The sequence below is a fragment of the Pezoporus occidentalis genome, unplaced genomic scaffold (assembly GCF_034315485.1).
Source record: "Pezoporus occidentalis ecotype Australia unplaced genomic scaffold, CSIRO_AGI_Poc_V1 ctg130, whole genome shotgun sequence".
NCBI classification, from domain to species: domain Eukaryota; kingdom Metazoa; phylum Chordata; class Aves; order Psittaciformes; family Psittacidae; genus Pezoporus; species Pezoporus occidentalis.
The window spans coordinates 921171-938256 of NW_026913104.1; the positions used below are offsets into that span (position 1 = coordinate 921171).

At 54.4% G+C, this 17086-nt stretch overlaps 1 protein-coding gene across 3 annotated transcripts in view; it reads right to left on the reverse strand.

Moving 5' to 3' along the window:
- Window positions 1-9106: 9106 nt before the first annotated feature.
- DSCAML1 (DS cell adhesion molecule like 1) overlaps window positions 9107-17086 on the reverse strand; it is a 93603-nt gene continuing 85623 nt past the window's right edge. For all 3 annotated transcript variants that reach the window (XM_062608545.1, XM_062608546.1, XM_062608547.1), the window contains 9 exons: window positions 15670-15858; window positions 15311-15598; window positions 15073-15228; window positions 14528-14558; window positions 14161-14279; window positions 13749-13901; window positions 13450-13644; window positions 12631-12942; window positions 9107-9957 (listed from right to left, as the gene is read on the reverse strand). In XM_062608545.1, coding sequence (XP_062464529.1) covers window positions 9527-9957; window positions 12631-12942; window positions 13450-13644; window positions 13749-13901; window positions 14161-14279; window positions 14528-14558; window positions 15073-15228; window positions 15311-15598; window positions 15670-15858 — 1874 coding nt within the window. In that variant the 3' untranslated portion in view covers window positions 9107-9526. The remainder of the gene's footprint in view (window positions 9958-12630; window positions 12943-13449; window positions 13645-13748; window positions 13902-14160; window positions 14280-14527; window positions 14559-15072; window positions 15229-15310; window positions 15599-15669; window positions 15859-17086) is intronic.

Below are 17086 nucleotides of genomic sequence, written 5' to 3' on the forward strand. Positions count from 1 at the left end.
CATTAGTATTCCAGCGACCGTGAGCCACGGCTGTGAATCACAGAGGACTTGGAACTGGTCAAGGGGGGGGATGTGAATCCAGCTGAGGCTCTGCTAGAGGAAACGTGTCAGGAAAGGAGCCCACCCTGAGGCCCAGCAGATGCTTAATAGCAGGTGGGCCAAGTCATCTGCCTCTGGCACGTGTGTGAGCAGGCAGTGCGAACGATGACGTGGCTCTGGAGCCCAGGGACAGCATTGGAATGGCAGATTCTGGCTCTCAGGAGATGCTCCTGTCTTTTGGAGTGGAAGCAATAGGAACTAAGCTGGGAATGGCTTTTCATGGCTCCCTGCTTCCTCTTTGTGCCACGCCAGCCAGAGCTGTGCTGCAGGAGCTCTTCTGTGTTAGGGATGTGCAGCACGGAGCAGGGATGGTGAGAGATGATGGGGAGGTACCTACCCAGCCTAGCGTGGATGAGACAAATCCCTGCCTGCATCCTTCTGTGCCCTGAGAGGGACCTGAGCTCAGCTGCCAGGCAGTGGCTGCAGGGATGCTCCTGTGGGAGGCAGGGAGCTGGGAGGGGGCAGATGGTGCTGCTGTAACGGGAGGCAGGAGCCAGGCTCTGCTGGTGCAGAGCAGGAGTGTGCTCTGTGCTTGTCTTTGTCACTGTTTCCTCCAAGCTGACGTTAAATATTTTAGGCTTTAAGGAGCTGCTGCACCACTTTGCCATTTTGCCTGGTGAAGGAGGCTGCGTTTCAGGGAATCCCATCTGTGAGGAATCATCTTCAAAGCCACTCTCCTTGGATGCTGAGGCTGCCGCTCTGCACCCGTCAGTGCTGGTCGTGCTCCTCGTGATGTGCAGCAGAGTAAGGCAGAGCCCGCCCTGCTTTGCTTCCCCGTGCCCTGGCACGGGGGATCATTTACATGCAAAGAGAAATCTATTTTTGATGAATGGAATTGTGAAACTCCCAAGAATGTCTGAATTTAGTCTTTTGTTCCTGATTTTCTTGGAATTTTTTAGTTACTTTGTCCTAGGCCAGCTCGATCTGTGCTCAGGTCCATGTTCTCCCACTTTGTGGGTGCTAACCAAGTACAGGGTAGTCCTTCCTGAGGAAATCCCAGCCAGCCTTTCCTGGCTGTGACTGAAAGGGGCGATCCAAGCGCAGGTTTCCCATCTCCTGTGGGATTGCACCAATCCCTGTCTGTAGGGGTTTTGCTTTTGGATTCCTGGCTGTTGATGGGACACGTGGCAATCTTTCCAGCTGGGTGCTGCAGAGGGGAGCCTGAGGTTCTGGCAACCCAGGCAGGCTGTGCTCAGAGCCACGCATTGCAGTGCAGAGCGATGCCTCTTTCCTTAGCAGTAACTCGTTGTGAGCATGTTCCTGTTAAATCCTGTGACCGCGGCTGTATGTGGTTTTGTACTCAAATTAAACCAGCACGAGGCTGTTTTGTACCAGGGGTGTTTGAGGCTCTGTTTTTCTCTCGATGGGATGTTCCATTGTAGCCCTCGCTATCAGCTTCTGCTTCCCTTGCGCATCTTCCCCTCGCTCAGCTCTGGGCTCTTTCATGTCAAGGTCACTGCTGGCAGTCCTCAGGACCACTCCAGCTCACGGTGCCTTTGTCACCGGTATTCTGTTAAGTACCTGGCCAGGGTAGGGAATGCAGGGGCCAAGCAAAAGCTACAAAGCAAAGCTACAAAAGCAGTTGTTGGGGCTCTCAGCAGCAGGACAGCTTTACACAGGCTCGTACCCTGCCCGTCTCATGGAGCTGTCACCCTGCTTCCTTACAGTGGAGCTGTGTGTCAAGGCCAGAGTATGGGCTGTGTGTGGTGCAGTAGGGAGCTGGGGAATTGAGCCCTGACTGCAGATGTGTAGCATGGCCAAGGGAGATGGGGAGAGGGGAGGCTCAACCCCCCTTGTTTCTTCAGCTCTGATTCCTCTGCACAGTGCATTGCTCCTGGAAGTCTGAGGTTCAGATGGATGGGGATGTGGGGCTCTGGGTGAACCTAACGTGATTCGAGCTACTGGTACAACCAAACATGGCCAGAGGATGCTTGAGGCACGTGGATGCTGTGCGTGGTTGTGCTCTGCCTGTGGTGGGAGGGTTGGAAAGGAAGGAGTGCAACCGCTGCTGTGCCCCCCGGGGCGAGGAAGGCTGTTGGACTGATGAGGCTCAGGAATAGCGGTGTGTGGATCAGGTGGTCCTGCAGAAACAGAGGCCGATAGAGGCACATCCTTCAAACCAAACACAAACCACCACAAACCTTGCACACCCCCCCAGCTCTGGCTGTGCATGGGCTGCACTTTGTGTCTTTGTGGGAAGAGCTGCTGGAGGAGGATGGCAGCTCACGCTGTCCAGGTAGGCGCTTGTGGGGATGAATCCCTGTTCCCACTCCCGAGGCAGCCGCTGTGCAAAGAGCGCAGGGGTCCAAGGTCCCCTCTGAACTGCAGGTGCCTGCTGGGTGCAGGAGGCTTTGCTGTGGTGCAGTGCAGAGCCAGCCCTGTGGGGCTGTGGGGTGTGCATGTACCTAGGGAAGAGGATTTGCCTTTCCTGGCCCTACTGGTGCTGGGTGTGTGAGAACCGCAGTGATTACAGGAGCAAAAGGACAGCGCCTGATTACTCTGCCAAGATGAACACAAGCCCTAAGCTCATTAAGGGGCTTGGACTCTGCCTGCTGGGGAAGGATCACGTCAGTCCCTGGCCATTCGGAGACCGCTGTGCATTGCTCCAAGGCTTTGCCTCCCTCGGACAGCCCAGCCATGCTGGGGACCCTGATGACAGCGCTCTTCTTCGTGGTGAGGGCATTTGGGCAGGTGAGTGCAGGCAGCCTGGGGCATTCATTGCTTCCCGTCTCCTCCTGTGGGTTACCTGGTGGAGGGAGGGCAGCAACGGGCCCTGGCCCTGCTGGGGGGTGCAGTGGGAAATGTCTGTGCCACTGTGGGCTGCAGCACAGCTCTGAGCCCTGGCTCTCCGTGCAGGGAGAGGAGGCAGAGCCCCTGCTTGCCATGGTGGGCATGGCCTGCTCTGCCTCCCTAACCCATGGGTCTGCCCATGCGCTGTGCAGAGCTGTGTGGCCTCAGCTCTGCAGCCCCACTGCCTCAGGATGAGCCTTTCTCATCGGTGTGGTGCCATAGCACACACTGAGCATCACCACGGCTGCTCACTGGTGACGTCTGTGGAGACGCAGCTCTTTCGGTTGTTGTTCTGCTTCTGTCCTCTTACCTGTGCCCACCCTCTGTGTGCCCAGCTGGGGAGCAGCCTGTTCCATGAGGAGCCCCTGCCGTACCTCGTGTACCAGCCCCTGCCCTGGCAGATCCAGTGTGTGACCCAGAGCCGCCGCTCCAGCCGGGACAGCGAGGTGAGGGCTGGCATCGCGATGCTCCTGGCGCCCAGGGATGTGACCATAGGGGCTGCTTGGGACAGTGGGCAGAGATCTTCTTTTCCCTTTAAAGACAGAAATCATGGTGATTCCTGAGGCGGGATAAGCTGGAAAACGTAGGAAAGACGTTTCCAGACAAATTCAAGCCTTATTTTTAGGGATGAAAATCTCCCCTGGCAGAGCTGACATCCCAGTGCCACAGTTTCATGGTAGGGGACACAAACCCAGCAAGTCTGGTTCCAAGCTGATGGCAAATACAGGTCTGGTGAGGCCTGTGCCAATGTGCATCCTCAGGTGCTGCCAGCGCATCCCAGATGTGGTTTTTGATACAAAGCTCTCCTGCTTCTCTTTGGAGGGCTTTTAATAAACAGAAAGTAACCAGGGAACAGCAGTGAGTGTGTTTGAGGTTCCTAAAGGGATGGATGGTGGTGAGCTTGGCGAGGGGGCTGTCCCTTTTAGAGCTTCCCAGCTGGCCTGCAGGGACTGTTCTTGCTGCCTCTGCCCGGGGTGTAACTGACTGCGCTGTATTTGTGCTCTCTACCCTTCTAGAGAGGCAGGAGCTCTCGGCACAACAGCATCTACTCCATTTCTGGAGAGAAAGGTGAGTACGGAGCAGGCGGGGAGCCAGCCCTGCACAAGTAACATGGGAAGCACATGGCTGTGACTGCAGGATGCAGCAGAAGAGCAGGAATTGCCATTCCTGGGCCATTTGTGGCCTCTTCCTTCCAAAAAATCTCTCTGACATAGTTAAGGGGTATTTTGGAAGATGATTATTGAATCTGCAGTATCAGCAGGTGGAGGCCCCAGTGAATAGACACCATCACACACATACATGGGTGCATGTGCTCCCTGCCTCTTCCCATGAAACCTGCCCATGGGATGGCGTGTGTCGCTGTCCCCCAGACCAGCCCCTCTTCCTCTCCTCCCCCTTTCTCCTCCTCACTGCTATCTCCAAGGCTCTGCCAAAGTCAAGCACCCAGCAAAGAGGATTTGGTGTTTCTATTCCCAGTGCAGCTCGGGCAGCAGCCGGATGAGGGAGGTGACGTGCAGGGGGGGCTGAGCTGTGATGTTCCTCCTTGGTGCATGGACCAGTACCTGTGCTGTGGGGGTCTCACTGCCCTGGGAGCGGTGACAGCCGCTGTGCTGACAGCAGCACTTATCCTGGTGCAGCAAACACGTGTAGAGCATCACAGCCCCGGTGGCCGTGCAGGACGTACATCCCGTGTATCTTGTTGAACAGGGCAGGAGGGAGCTCATTCCCAATGCATCCCCCTTTTATTCATCCTCCTTTACTTTGCAGTTTCTTTTAGGCTGTGAATAAAAGCGGGTTCAGGTGAGTTTATGGAGCAGCATCTGGCACACGGGTTTCTGATGGCTGCTCGGGGGGTGCTTAGCAGTGACAGGCTGGCTGAAAGGAGCGCTGCTGAGTGCCTTTGATTCAGCTCCTGTTGAATTTCACAATACTTCCCTAATGCCACATTAAGTGCGAGGTGGGGAGGGCTCCCATTTGTCAGCGTGAGAGCTTTATTGCTGTACGGTGCTGGGCTGTTTCCTAATCTTATTTGTGTGTGTGAAAGTAAGTGAGCATCATACTCGGTGATTAAATGTGGGGAAGCTGAGGTCTTCGGGGACTAAAGCTGCGTAAATAGAGGGCTTAGCGCTGCCAGGGAGGATGGGCTCTTTCCTCTGCCTCCTGGTGCCTGCAGATGTGCCCTGGGAGACAGTGAGATTGTGCTTTCCTGGTGGGGACCCTCCACCCTCCTGCCTGTGGGTGCCCTGCAGGGGCCTGTCTGACCCCGTGATACCTTGTTTGTCACCCCAGGCTGCGTGACCCCCGATGCCAGCAGCCAGTTCTTCAGTGACCCTTCCGAGAAGGCGGCCATCACCATCCAGACCCACTTCAGGAGGTACCAGCAGCAGAAGCAGGAGAAGAAGTAGCTGCGTTGGTGGCCCGTGCCCTGCACTGTCCCTCCTTTCTGTGTGTCCTGAACCCCAGAGATACGTGGCCGCGGTGACTGAACCTGCTCCCCATTGCATAGCGTTGTGTAGGTGTGTGCTCTGCCTTTGTGGTGGTCGCTGCTCAGAGCGAGATCTCTTTCCTGACCAGTCCTTCCCCAGCACTGCCTCCTTGGCCACGGCGCAGGCTGAACCTCAGCACCCAGGGAGTGATGTGCATTGACAAGCCTGTCCTCGGTGGCTGCAATGGGCCCTGCACAGCTGATGGTGATCATGGCTGGCTCACTGCTGCCCAGCTGGGGCTTGTTTTGCCCTAAAACAGCCCTGCCCTGGGCCTCCATGTTCACTCTGCCTCTGGAGCTGCATGGGATGATTGCATTTGTCCCTGCTGCAGGAGCCAAGGGATGTGCTGTGGGAGCTGAGCCCTGGGTGACCATGAGCTGATGTTGCTTTTCCTGGGGAGAGCTGCTTGGGGTGCTGGGGTTTGGAGGAGGAATGGGGTTTGGGGCTCTTTCTCCTGGGGCTGCACGTGTTGAACCTGCCCTTATCCAAGTGAGGCTCCTTCCTGGGACATTCCAGTGTTCGGGTTGGTGCCTGCTGTTGTCCAGTAAAGCTGAGCAGAGGTTTGCTCCCGGTCTGGTGCTCCTGGGGCAGGACCACAGGATTGGCTTGGTCTTAACATCCATTTAAAGTGCTGGCTTTTGGAGGGGGCTGAGAAAGAGGGAATATGGCAGCTGTGGGCCAGCAGGGAGATGGGAGGTTTGCTGTGGGAGGCTGGGGAGGAAGAGGTGGGTGCTCTGTGGGAGTGAAGGGGAAGGATGGAAGAGCTGCTGGCTGTGAATGGCGCTGCTCCAATGGCTTGAGTGTGGCCCCACTGCTGCTTTGCTGGGGCTGATCTGTACCCTTAGAGCCCTTCCTGTCCTCTCCAGCCACAGAGGTCCTCCGTGCAAGGGCTCCATCCCCAGCTGGACCCACTTAACTTCACAGTGGAAGTGCTGGTGTTTGGTTGGGCTCAGCTGGTGCTGGTTGTGGTTGGCACTGAGTGCTGCCCGCAGGGCTGGTGATGGGTCTGGCACCATGGTGATGGGACCTGTGCTGTGAGCAGCCTGGTGCCAGGAGGTGGGTGCTGTGTGGGGTTTGCTGGAGCTGGTAAATGAGACCCTATCCCAAATCCAGCACATTCCAGGGCTGAGCTTGGTGGGGTTTGTGCAGTGTGGTTTGAATGGACTCTCCCCTTCACCTCCTCATTTATACCTGGGCAGCAGCGTGGGGAGAGCCTGCTGCCATGAAGGGCAGGGGTCAGGTTTGATGGGGGGATGCTGGGGGTCTCATGCCTGAGAGCTGGAAACATGGACTCTGCTAAACTATGCAAAGCCAGGGCTTGGAATGGCTGGGGAAGGGGAGGGAAGGGAATTCTTGCTAGGGTGCAGAAGGAAATCTCTACTAGCCAATTACAATAAAGATGTACTAATCTGTGTTAATCTATTCTTCTGCTTATCTCACTAATCCCCTTGTTCTCGCAGCTGAGAGCAGGCTTGCCTTTTCTTGCCTCTTCTATTTAAACCTGGGGTTGGCATGGCAGAGCCGCTGCTGTGACACCCCTTCGGGGGGGTGGCACTTGGTGCTTGTTAAAACCTGCACCACGTCGAGGTGCTGAAGCCAAATGTGCACTGGGCTGGGTTGGAAAGGCTTGGGAGAGGCTGCTTTGCACTGGTCCTGAGGGAGGCACAAGGGGCAGGGTTGGTGTTAGCCCTGGATGGCTGCTTTAAGGTAAGGCAAGCAAGTTCTTCTGGCTGCAAAGCCTCAGCACTCAGCTGTGTGTGTTCCGCACACAAAATCCACGTGTTCCTTGTGTGCTGAGTCGGAAACCCGCCATGCTTGTGTCTCCGAGAGGCTGTTAAAGTGAATGAAGAACAAAAGCCATGTGTAGAAATAAAAGTGATTCAGAACAGATCCAGGGCTTCGTTTGAGTAAAGAAAGAAAAGCCAAGCCCAAGGTGTGCACTACAGCAGCAGCCTACCTCAGGTAATGTCACCAGCAGCACCGGGCACTGTTTGCATGTTAATATTTGGGTTGCTCATTAAAATTGTGCTGAGTTTGGTTGTCACCAGGTTAAAACAGCAGCTCTGTCATAGGGAAAAATAATGAGGGACATGAGGTGAAATTCCCTGCATGGGTGGTACAGCTGGTAGTGTCAGTGACAAGAGGAAGCCTATCTGTTGGTTGTGGGGGGAGATGAGATGGAGCCAGTGGGTAGCAAGCGTGGATGGATAAGGGATGAAAACAGGAGCTTAAAATGACAGGGAATAAGGAGATGAGCGCAGGTAAGGAATCAGAGCTCAGAGAGCACCAGAGCCTCCTCTGGAAGGCCCAGTTCTACCTTGGGCAGCCAAACCAAGTGGAGCCCCCCTGGACTGCAGCAGCAGTGACTGGTGCCTGCGTGTCAGAGCCCCCAAGCTCCCCCGTTTGTGCCATAGGGGATTGTCTGCCTGGGCTGGTGCTTCTGCTCACTGACACAGAGCACTGAGGAGTGCTGGGGAAGCTCATGTGAGTTGTGTTGTACTCCTGCTTCTCACTGTGCCAGAGGGCATGTACACATGTATATATAGGTCATAAGTATATGTGTGAGTATAGGTATAAGATATCACTATCTTAGTATGTTAGAGATGTTTGTTGTAAATGCATGTATAGTAGCTTCAGTAACTGAGTATTGTTTGAAGTCCTGTGATTCACTTTGCAACTGCAACCTGCTGCTACGTGATGTTTGTAACCCTTTAGATGAGTACCACTGGCCAGGTCTGAGGCTAAGTCTAGATCCAGGCACACAGATACTTCTCTGAGAGGGAGGTTTAGAGAGCAAGGGGGTCTAGGCTGAATCTTGTGACCCTATGTTTCTTTCCTTAGGCTCAGCATTTCCTTTTCATCCTTCAATCTTTCCCCCTTAAATTCCATTAGACATAAACCATTGCCCAAGTCTGGGACTAGGACTAGATCCAGCCCTACCTCTGCTCCATCAGGAGCTTAGAGAGCAAGGGGGTCTGGTCGGAACCTCGTGACTCAGCGGGAGAGTCTCCCTCATCCCTTTGTCCCTTCTGTTTCTACACACACGAATCACTTCAGCCCAATCCTGTATAAATCACTGCCAGTTCTGTCACAATCTCTTGGTCTGTATTAGAGAGAACCTTGCCGTGGCGTTGTGTTGAATCACAGTGGTATAGATGTCTGTGGAAAGGAGTTTTGCTGATGTCTGAGGGTGAGTTACGCTGTGTTAATGGCTTGTGCCACGAATGACCTTGATGGGAAGCAGACACTGCAGCTCACTGCACCGCACTGGATTCAACAGCTGTGTGCTGTGCGTCACCCCTGCACTGTGCATCACTGCCCTGCTGCAGTTCAGCTACGGCTGAGGACAAGGGTGCTGTGCTTCACCTTCTGTGCCTGTGCAGCATCAGGAACAAGAGCCCTTCTCCATGCATGGCGCCGGAGCTGCACTGCTGTACCGGGGCCGTGGTGGAGCTGGGTCGGGGTTTGCTGTCCTGCACTGCGGTTCCTCTTGGGCTGGAGCTAGACTGCACTTACCGGTGATGAAGCGGCACTGGGGTAGCTGCTGAGGCGTCCTGCTTGGTGCTGCCCTGTGTAGAATCCTGCTCCCATCCCATCCTTTCTCTCCTCCGCAGGTTGGCTCGGCACAGCGGGGAAGCAGGCAGCGGATTTACCTGGATGTATCCGCGCTGCCCTGCTGCATCCCAGCCCTCGTGCCACCTAAATCCCTGCTCGCGTTCACAAACACCCGCGTATAAACATAACCTTTATTGCACACAGCGCTGGGCTTTTTTTCATAGAAAAAGGTATTAACACATAAGCATTTGCAAATTGAAGCAACTCCTGCTGTTTTCAGAACAGTAAAATAGCATGCAATGTCTTGGAGACGTTCCTCTTCAAAACCACCAACGAGATGGGGGGGGGGAAAGTCGCTGAGTCTTTCCTTGTGCCCTTTCAAAATGATGTGAAATATATATATATGTTTACATATATATTATATTTTTAAATCTGTAACAGCAAATTCTTTGTGCCCTGGTTTCTTTTTCTGTTCGGAGAAGAAGAAAATAGCTTCATTTATACAAAAGAGTCCTTTTATGTACAAGTTTGTTAATTAAATATAAATGGCGCAGGGAAACGAGCAGCATCCGTGGCGGGCGGTCTCTGCGTGGTGCCTACACCAGCGTGTAGGACTTGGAGTAGGCTCCAGCCCCCTGTTTTTGAGACCTTCCTACCCCCGATGTGCTCATTTCTAGGAGCGAGTCCCTGGAGCCCCCCACTTTGGAGTGCGTGGGGCCCCGCTCGGCAGCGGGGGGCTCGGTGGTGGCGGGCGCTGGCGCGGCGCTGGTGCTGGGCGCGGTGGCGCCGGTGGTGCTGGGCATGGGCAGAGTCCTCTGAGGTAAGGTGGTTGCGGCGGGGGCCGGCGGGGGCAGCCCCAGGGGCTTGGCGCCGGGCTCCAGCGTGAGGTGCCGAGCGGGAGCGGGGTAGGCCCGCGCCAGCCCGCGGATGGAGGCTTCCCGCGGCGGCACCACCGGGCACGGCTCGCTGCCCGGCTTGCGGAAGAAGGCCTCCGACTTGGCGTAGAGAGGGAGGTTGCAGTAGTCACCTGCGAGGGGAAGAGGAGAGCGGTGAGGAGCTGCTCGGAGGGACCCGCTCGGAGACAGGGATGCATCCGCTGTGCAAGTGATGCTAGAGGACCCTACGGTCCGCATAAAGTGTCATAATCTCTATTTCTAACTGATCGATTATTTATCACATAGTGAAAACCACCCCACTACATTAAAAACCCGTTCCTTTATATACAAGTTATTTGTTACCCTGTAGTGAACTAGAGCTGAAACCATGTCTATTGCATTCTGTCACATGAACGTTACAAGCCGGTGGTGTTGATGGTGGTGTATGACATCGTGCTCTGTCACACAGCTATGGTAATGAGACATCCGTAATGTATTTGGTGTAAATATTTGTACTGCATGGTAACCTGTGTTAGAGTGCACGGTGCTCATCACTGTCACGGGGTATGTCATGTCCAGCGCTACACTGTGCTTCTGGAAGTTTTATTTATGCTGTATCAAAATATATATTACACAGTGTTGTGTGATACAGCACTAGATACAGCACAGACCTGTCACTGATGTTGTCATTAATCCCTAAATGTAAAGGTGGATGGGGACGTGTACCTGTGTAAAATCCTGCAGGATTAGATCGCCTTAAGTGCGCTATAGCACAAAGCAAAGGGCAGGGTTGTTTGTTGTACTACATGAGGGCCATGGTTTACTGGTGAACTTGGCAGAGGTGGGTTCATCTCAGAGGTGTTCTGCAAACTAAACAGGTCTATGAGTCTATGTGCTGTAACTAACCTGTTTGTAATGCTGTACCAACACATGCCAGTCTGTCTCATGCTCTTCTGATGCTTGCTGTAGGCTAGTGTGCACTATATTGTCTAGTGGGTACTGTATTGTCTAAGCTGAGGTAAGGATCACATTATACCCTATATTACAGATTGTGCTTGCTGTAGAAATTATCATCACAAACAGAAACCATTTGTATTCCATCTCTAGTGTGATGGATGAAAAAAAGAGGGGGGAGAAGAGCTATAGGGGGGTTAAAGGAAGTAAGTTTCAGCAAGGAGGAGATGTGTCTTCTAGGCAATAACAAGCACTAAGGGGGGGGAATGGGAAATAAGGGAGAGGAATACAAGTGAAAAACAAACATGAAAAAACAGGGAGGGATAGGAGGGAACTGGAATGGAGTATTTACTAAAGAATAAAAACTAAAACGGGAGCAAATGCACAACCAATTACTAAGTGTCAGGGCAGATATGAGGTAATACTGAACACTGGGGAAAAGTACTGTATTAGGGGCTGGGAATAAACACCAAGACATTGGGTGGAATGCTTATCAGACTGAGGAATGGGAATAAATACAGAGAAAATGGAAGGAGAAAAAGGAATGAAACGGGATGAGAGCAAAGGAGAGGAGCAATTGGAGAAAAGCAAAGGAGGGAGGAGGAAAACTGAAGAAAAACAAAGAGAACTGAGGGGAACTGAGGAGAAAAGTGAATTTAAGAGATTTTAAAAGAAAAGAGGAGGTTGAAGAGAATTTAAGAGAAGAGAAGACAATGAGGAGAAGCGAAGAGAACTGAAGAGAGGTAAATTGGGAAGAATTGAAGATAACTGAAGCGAATTTAAGAGAAGACCCTGCGGACAATTGAGGAAAACAGATTCTCTTCAGTTTTCCTCAGTTCTCTTAGATTCTCCTCTCCTCTCTTAGGTTTGCTTCAGTTTTCCTCAATGTCTTAGGAGAACTGAGGAAAACCTGAGAAGAGAGGAGAATCTAAGAGAATTGAGGAAAGCTGAAGAGATTCTAGGAGAAAACTGAAGAAAACCTAAGAGAACCGAGGAGATTCTAAGAGAGAAGATTATTCAAGAGAATTGAAGAGCATTGAGGAGAATTGAAGAGAACTGAAAAGAATTTAACAGGAGAATTGTAGAGAATTTAAGAGAACTTAAGAGCATTGTAGAAAATTGTAGAGAAGAGAAGCAGAATTGAAGAGAAGAGACTTTAAGAGGAGAATCGAAGAGAAGTGAAGAGAATTTAAGAGCAGAATTGTAGGGAATTTAAGAAGAGAATTGAAGAGAACTGCAGAGCACTGAAGAGAACTGAAGAGAATTTACGGAAAGAATTGTAGAGAAGAGAGGAGAATTGAAGAGGAAGAGAATTCAAGAGGAAGACAAGGAACAAAGGGAAGAGGAGCAAAGAGTGAAGAAATGTGAGGTGGAGAAGAATGCAAAAAGTAGAAGTTGAGGAGAGGAGAAAGAATTGGAACAATTCATGAGATTTTGAGGGGGTTCTATGGGGATCTTTTCTATAGTGTGTTGGGATCTGGAAAAGATTCCGGTAGAACTCGCAGCAATCTATCAGCAATTCCAACGGAAAACTTTACAAAACCTATATACAGAATCATAGAACGGTTAGGGTTGGAAAGGATCTTAAGGCCATCCAGTTCCAACCCCCGTGCCACGGGCAGGGACACCTCACACTAAACCATGGCACCCAAGGCTCTGTCCAACCTGGCCTTGAACACCACCAGGGATGGAGCATTCACAACTTCCCTGGGCAGCCCATTCGAGTGCCTCACCACCCTTACAGTAAAGAACTTCCTCCTTATATTTAACCTGAACTTCCTCTCCTGCTCTCCACAGCGTGTTTAACTGGTGTATTTGTCTCTGCATTCCACAGCACGTAACCAGGATGCTCACGCATCCGCACGACTTACTCTTGCTGGCGCGGTGCGGGATGGGGACGGCCACGCTCTTGCCCCGCTCGCTGTCCTGGGGCTTGGGTGGGGAAGCGGTGAAGCGGCAGATGCCGGGCTCGGACGGGGTGCTCATGGAGGTCATGCTGTCGGCGTTGTCCGTCGTGCCCGTGGTCATCTGGTCCGAGGAGCTGTCCGAGATGAAGCACTCGGTGATCTCAAACTTGGCGTGCTGCAGCTGCTCCTCCAGCTTCGCGTGCTCGTAGGCGCGTGCCAGCTCCTCGTAGGTAGAGGAGGCACTCTCCGTCGACACCATGCTGTTGCGCCCCTTGTCTGGGGAGGAGAGGATGCATCACATACCTGGGAAGGTCTCCCTGGCCCGGGAATGCTGTTTCCCACATTGCCGTATTGTGAGAGTGGCTGTCTGTCCCCAGAGCAGGGCATGACCGTGCTGCTTGGGAGCCACCACAGAGCTTCTGGAGGGGACCAGGAGACCTACACATACCTATGCTCTCCTCCCATCAGACTACTTGGAGCTCAAAGGCTCAGAGCAGGGCCAGGGACACCATTGCCAGCTGCTCTCAGAGAGCACAAGAGCCACAGGCCCATTACCTGCACTTGTACAATTTATCGCAGTGCTCAGCCCTCACTGGAAACACCAGTACATGTGTCAGTGCTGCTGCTTTCAGTCAGTAACACGCAGCTTTTGCACTGGAGCGATGGTTCCATGATCCCATTGACTAACAGCAAACTGCTTCTGCTGTCACCCCAAACTCACAGGCTGGGCACCACCAATGAGCCCATGAGCCCCAACAATGGGAGCTCCTGGCGCTGCCGTACCTGTGTCCTGAGAGAGGCTGGCGCTGTAGCTGTCGCTCTCGGTGACGGTGATGCCGTGCTGGGAGCCCACTGTCCTCCAGTCCGAGGTGAGGGTCCGTGCTGGCGTGGACGCCTGGCACTTGGTGAGGGTCCACTGGCTGGAGTACCGGTTGCGGGTGCTGTGCGCAGACTTGACGCTCTTCCTTGACACAGGGTCTAAGGCACGGGGGTCCCAGTGTCACAGGGGGGCTGTGGCTCACCCACAGTTGCCTTGTGCCCTTATCCACGCTACTCCCAGCAGCCCAACCCCAGCCACTTACTGGTGCCGGGGCGGATGTCAGACATGTCGATGAGGGGCCCCGTGTTCTGGATCAGAGCAGGATGATGCAGCGAGACACCTGTGCAGAAGCTCTGGGGATTCACTGCCTGGCTGAACTCTGTGTCAGTCACTGGGATCGTGGCTTTGTCATCCCCTGGGGGGAAGAACTGGAACTCAGATCCCTTGTATTCCCCAGGACACCCAGGGATGGGGGTTTGCCTCCAGCCACAAGATGCAGCCAAGGAGATGGCAGCAACACAAGCGGAGCAGGACCCACAGGCTGCATCCTGCCTGCCCCAGGGGAGGAAGGGGACAGCCTGGGGACACCGCAGGCTCCTCAGGGCCATGGGATGGCAGCCTGCATCCCCTCTGAGGGCAGGGGCTCCACGGCACAGGGAACACAGGGTCCTTACCGAGCTGTTTGATGCCCTCCTTGTCCTCAATGAGGAGCTGCACCCGCGGGATGTCGATGTGCAGGCGGGGGCCCTGCGGGGGCCCCTTCACTGGCGTGTCGAAGCTGCGGTTGTTCTTGCTGTGAGGTAAGAGGGGACGCACACCCGGCCGTTACTGGGGAGAGCAGGGCTGGGGCTGGCACCAGCAGCCCACCCGGGGCTCAGCTCCGGGCAGCCGGGAGCTGCTGTGCTATCGAGACACCAGCACAACCTTCCCGGTCTGAGCCCAAGGAGGGCTGGAAGCGAGGCAGGGCTGAACCTGGGCTTAAAAGCATTAAGGATGGCCCCCACCAGCCAGCCTTCCCCCCCACCTGCAGCTCAGACCTACCTGATCAGCATTTCAGCCAAACTCTTGGCATCTGTGCAGGAGACACAAACAAGAGGGAAAGGGGTTGGGTTTGGTTGGGTTTTAAGGTGTTTTAAGCCTTTTAAGGATTTTTTAAATTTTTTTTTTTTTAGGCTGTTTTAGGGGTAATAAGGATGCTTTTAGGGGCCTACAAGGATGCTGGGGAGGGACTCTTCATTAGGGAATTAGTGATAAGATAAGGGGTAATGGGTTCAAACTTAAACGGGGGAAGTTTAGATTGGATATAAGGAGGAAGCTCTTCACTGTGAGGGTGGTCAGGCACTGGAATGGGTTACCCAGGGTGGTTGTGAATGCTCCATCCCTGGCGGTGTTCAAGGCCAGGTTCACCAGAGCGTTGGGCGACATGGTTTAGTGTGAGGTGTCCCTGCCCATGGCAGGGGGGGTGGAACTGGATGATCTGAAGGTCCTTTCCAACCCTAACTTTTCTATGACTCCATGCACCAAGCCAGTCCAGGAGAGCACAGCTCCGCACCCTGCTCCCATGCACCGTATGCGCCCCATCTCACCTCGAAGCCTCTTCAGCCGCTTCTCCTTCCTCTTCTTGCGGATGATGAAGAGCAGCGCTACCCCCAGCGTGGCCAGGATCACGGGGCAGGCGATGGTGAAGAGCTTCTTGACGTCGTCGCCCTCCCCTTGCGCAGACTTGATGGGCGGGATGGTGCCTGTGGCAGGGCGCGGGTGGGCGCAGGGTCAGTGCCACGGGAGCCCCCTCCTCGCCATGGTGCCCACCCCGTCCCCACTCACTGCCGTCGTAGTCCAGCGTGGCGAACTGCGCGCTCTCGTTGCCGCAGCCGGCGCTGTTGCAGGCCTTCATGCGGAGCTCGTACCACGTCGCCTCGCGCAGCTCCGTCAGGAACACCTCGCTGGAGCTGTTGGTGCGCAGGCTCTGCCAGACCCAGTTGCCCTTGGGCCGGTATTCCAGCACGATGGCGGTGATGGGGCAGCCCCCGCTGCTCCAGCCCTGCAGGTTCAGCCTGGCGTGCGTGGAGTTGATGTGGGTGAAGAGGTGCTGGTCCTTGCTGAAGGAGGGCTCTGCGGGAGAGGAGCCGTCAGGAGGGATGCGGGAGGGAGGGCACCACGGGGACCCCATGGGACAGGCTCACCTCTGCCGTGGGTCTTGGCCTCGATGATCTCGCTGATGCGGCCGGCCCCGACGCTGTTCTTGGCCGCCAGCTTCACCTTGTACCAAGTGCCGCACTTGAGGCTCTCCAGCTTGAAGGAGCGCTCCGAGGAGCTGATGAACACGTCCTTCCACTCCTCGCTGTTGTCCACAGAGTACTGGAGCACGAAGCCTGTGGGAGCAAGGATGGGGTGGTCACCTCCGGGCACACAAGGTTGATTGAATGGTTGGACTTGATGATCTTAAAGGTCTTTTCCATCCTAGCTGAGTCTATGATTCCAGGCAGGGCAAAAGAAGGGGTTACCACAGGGGTACCCTGCACCCACCTTAGGGACATCCCATGGCAAAGTCCAGTGCACCCCTGCAGTGCCAAGGCGCCTGTTACACACCAATTCCTGCCCAACTGTGTGCACGTGAATGGTGATGGAAACACAGCCCTGAACTCCTACGCTACTGACACAGGTCACAGTTAGCCCAAAACCGTTACCAGGGTGAGCTGCTGCCCTGCAGGACTCTGCCTGCATCCTGAGTAGAGGTCAATTCATGTCCCTGCTCTGCCCACCACGCAGGCCAAGGCAGGAGCCATGACCCAGCACGGCCCCTTTGCTCTGTTACAAACAAGAGTGTGAAACGTGATTGAGCGGTGCGAGGCTATAAAGGGAAAGGCAGAATGAACTAGCTCCCTTGGGAAGCTGCTGGGAAGTTGCCTCTGTCACTGCGCACCGCCTCCTCTCCCGTGATTAAGGGGAAGCACAGTGTGTCCCAGGTGAGCAAGCCTGCTACGCTGCTGACAACAAGACGCCTGCAGACGGCTTGCAGGGTATCCCGGGAAGAGGCTCACGCTCCAGGCTTTGGGCAGGGGATACGCACCGGGAACATCGGCGCTCCCCACGGCAGCGCATCTCTGCTGCCCAACTGCTCTGGCCTCTTTGGCTGCACAAAACCCCAACCTCTGATGGTGCATTGACAGATTGGGCTATGCTTGCAGGTTATTTTGCCAAACCTCAAACAAAAATAGCAGGGAGCAGAAGGCTTCATTCGTCCTTTGTGGTGCATCACAAGCTGCACAGTGCAGAGCTTGCAGGACCGCTCTGTGTGCTAGCACCACCCGGGTACCACTGCAGCAATGCCAAAGGACCCATGTGAAGGCAGGCATGTGCCTTTCACCAGCTCTGCCATCATCCAGCTCTGGCAGAGTGCTGCTAAAGGAAGTGATGCTCTTCACACCCACCCAGCGCCAAGGCTTCCCTAGGGCTGGACCGTCCCAGGGTGGCACAGGTCTCCCCACCCACATGCTTTTCCACCCATGTCCAAACCAGCTCTGCTGCCCCACACCACCCACAGCGCTGGCACCCGTTATTTATTTACCTTGGACATGCAGCGTGGTTTTAATGTTTCTA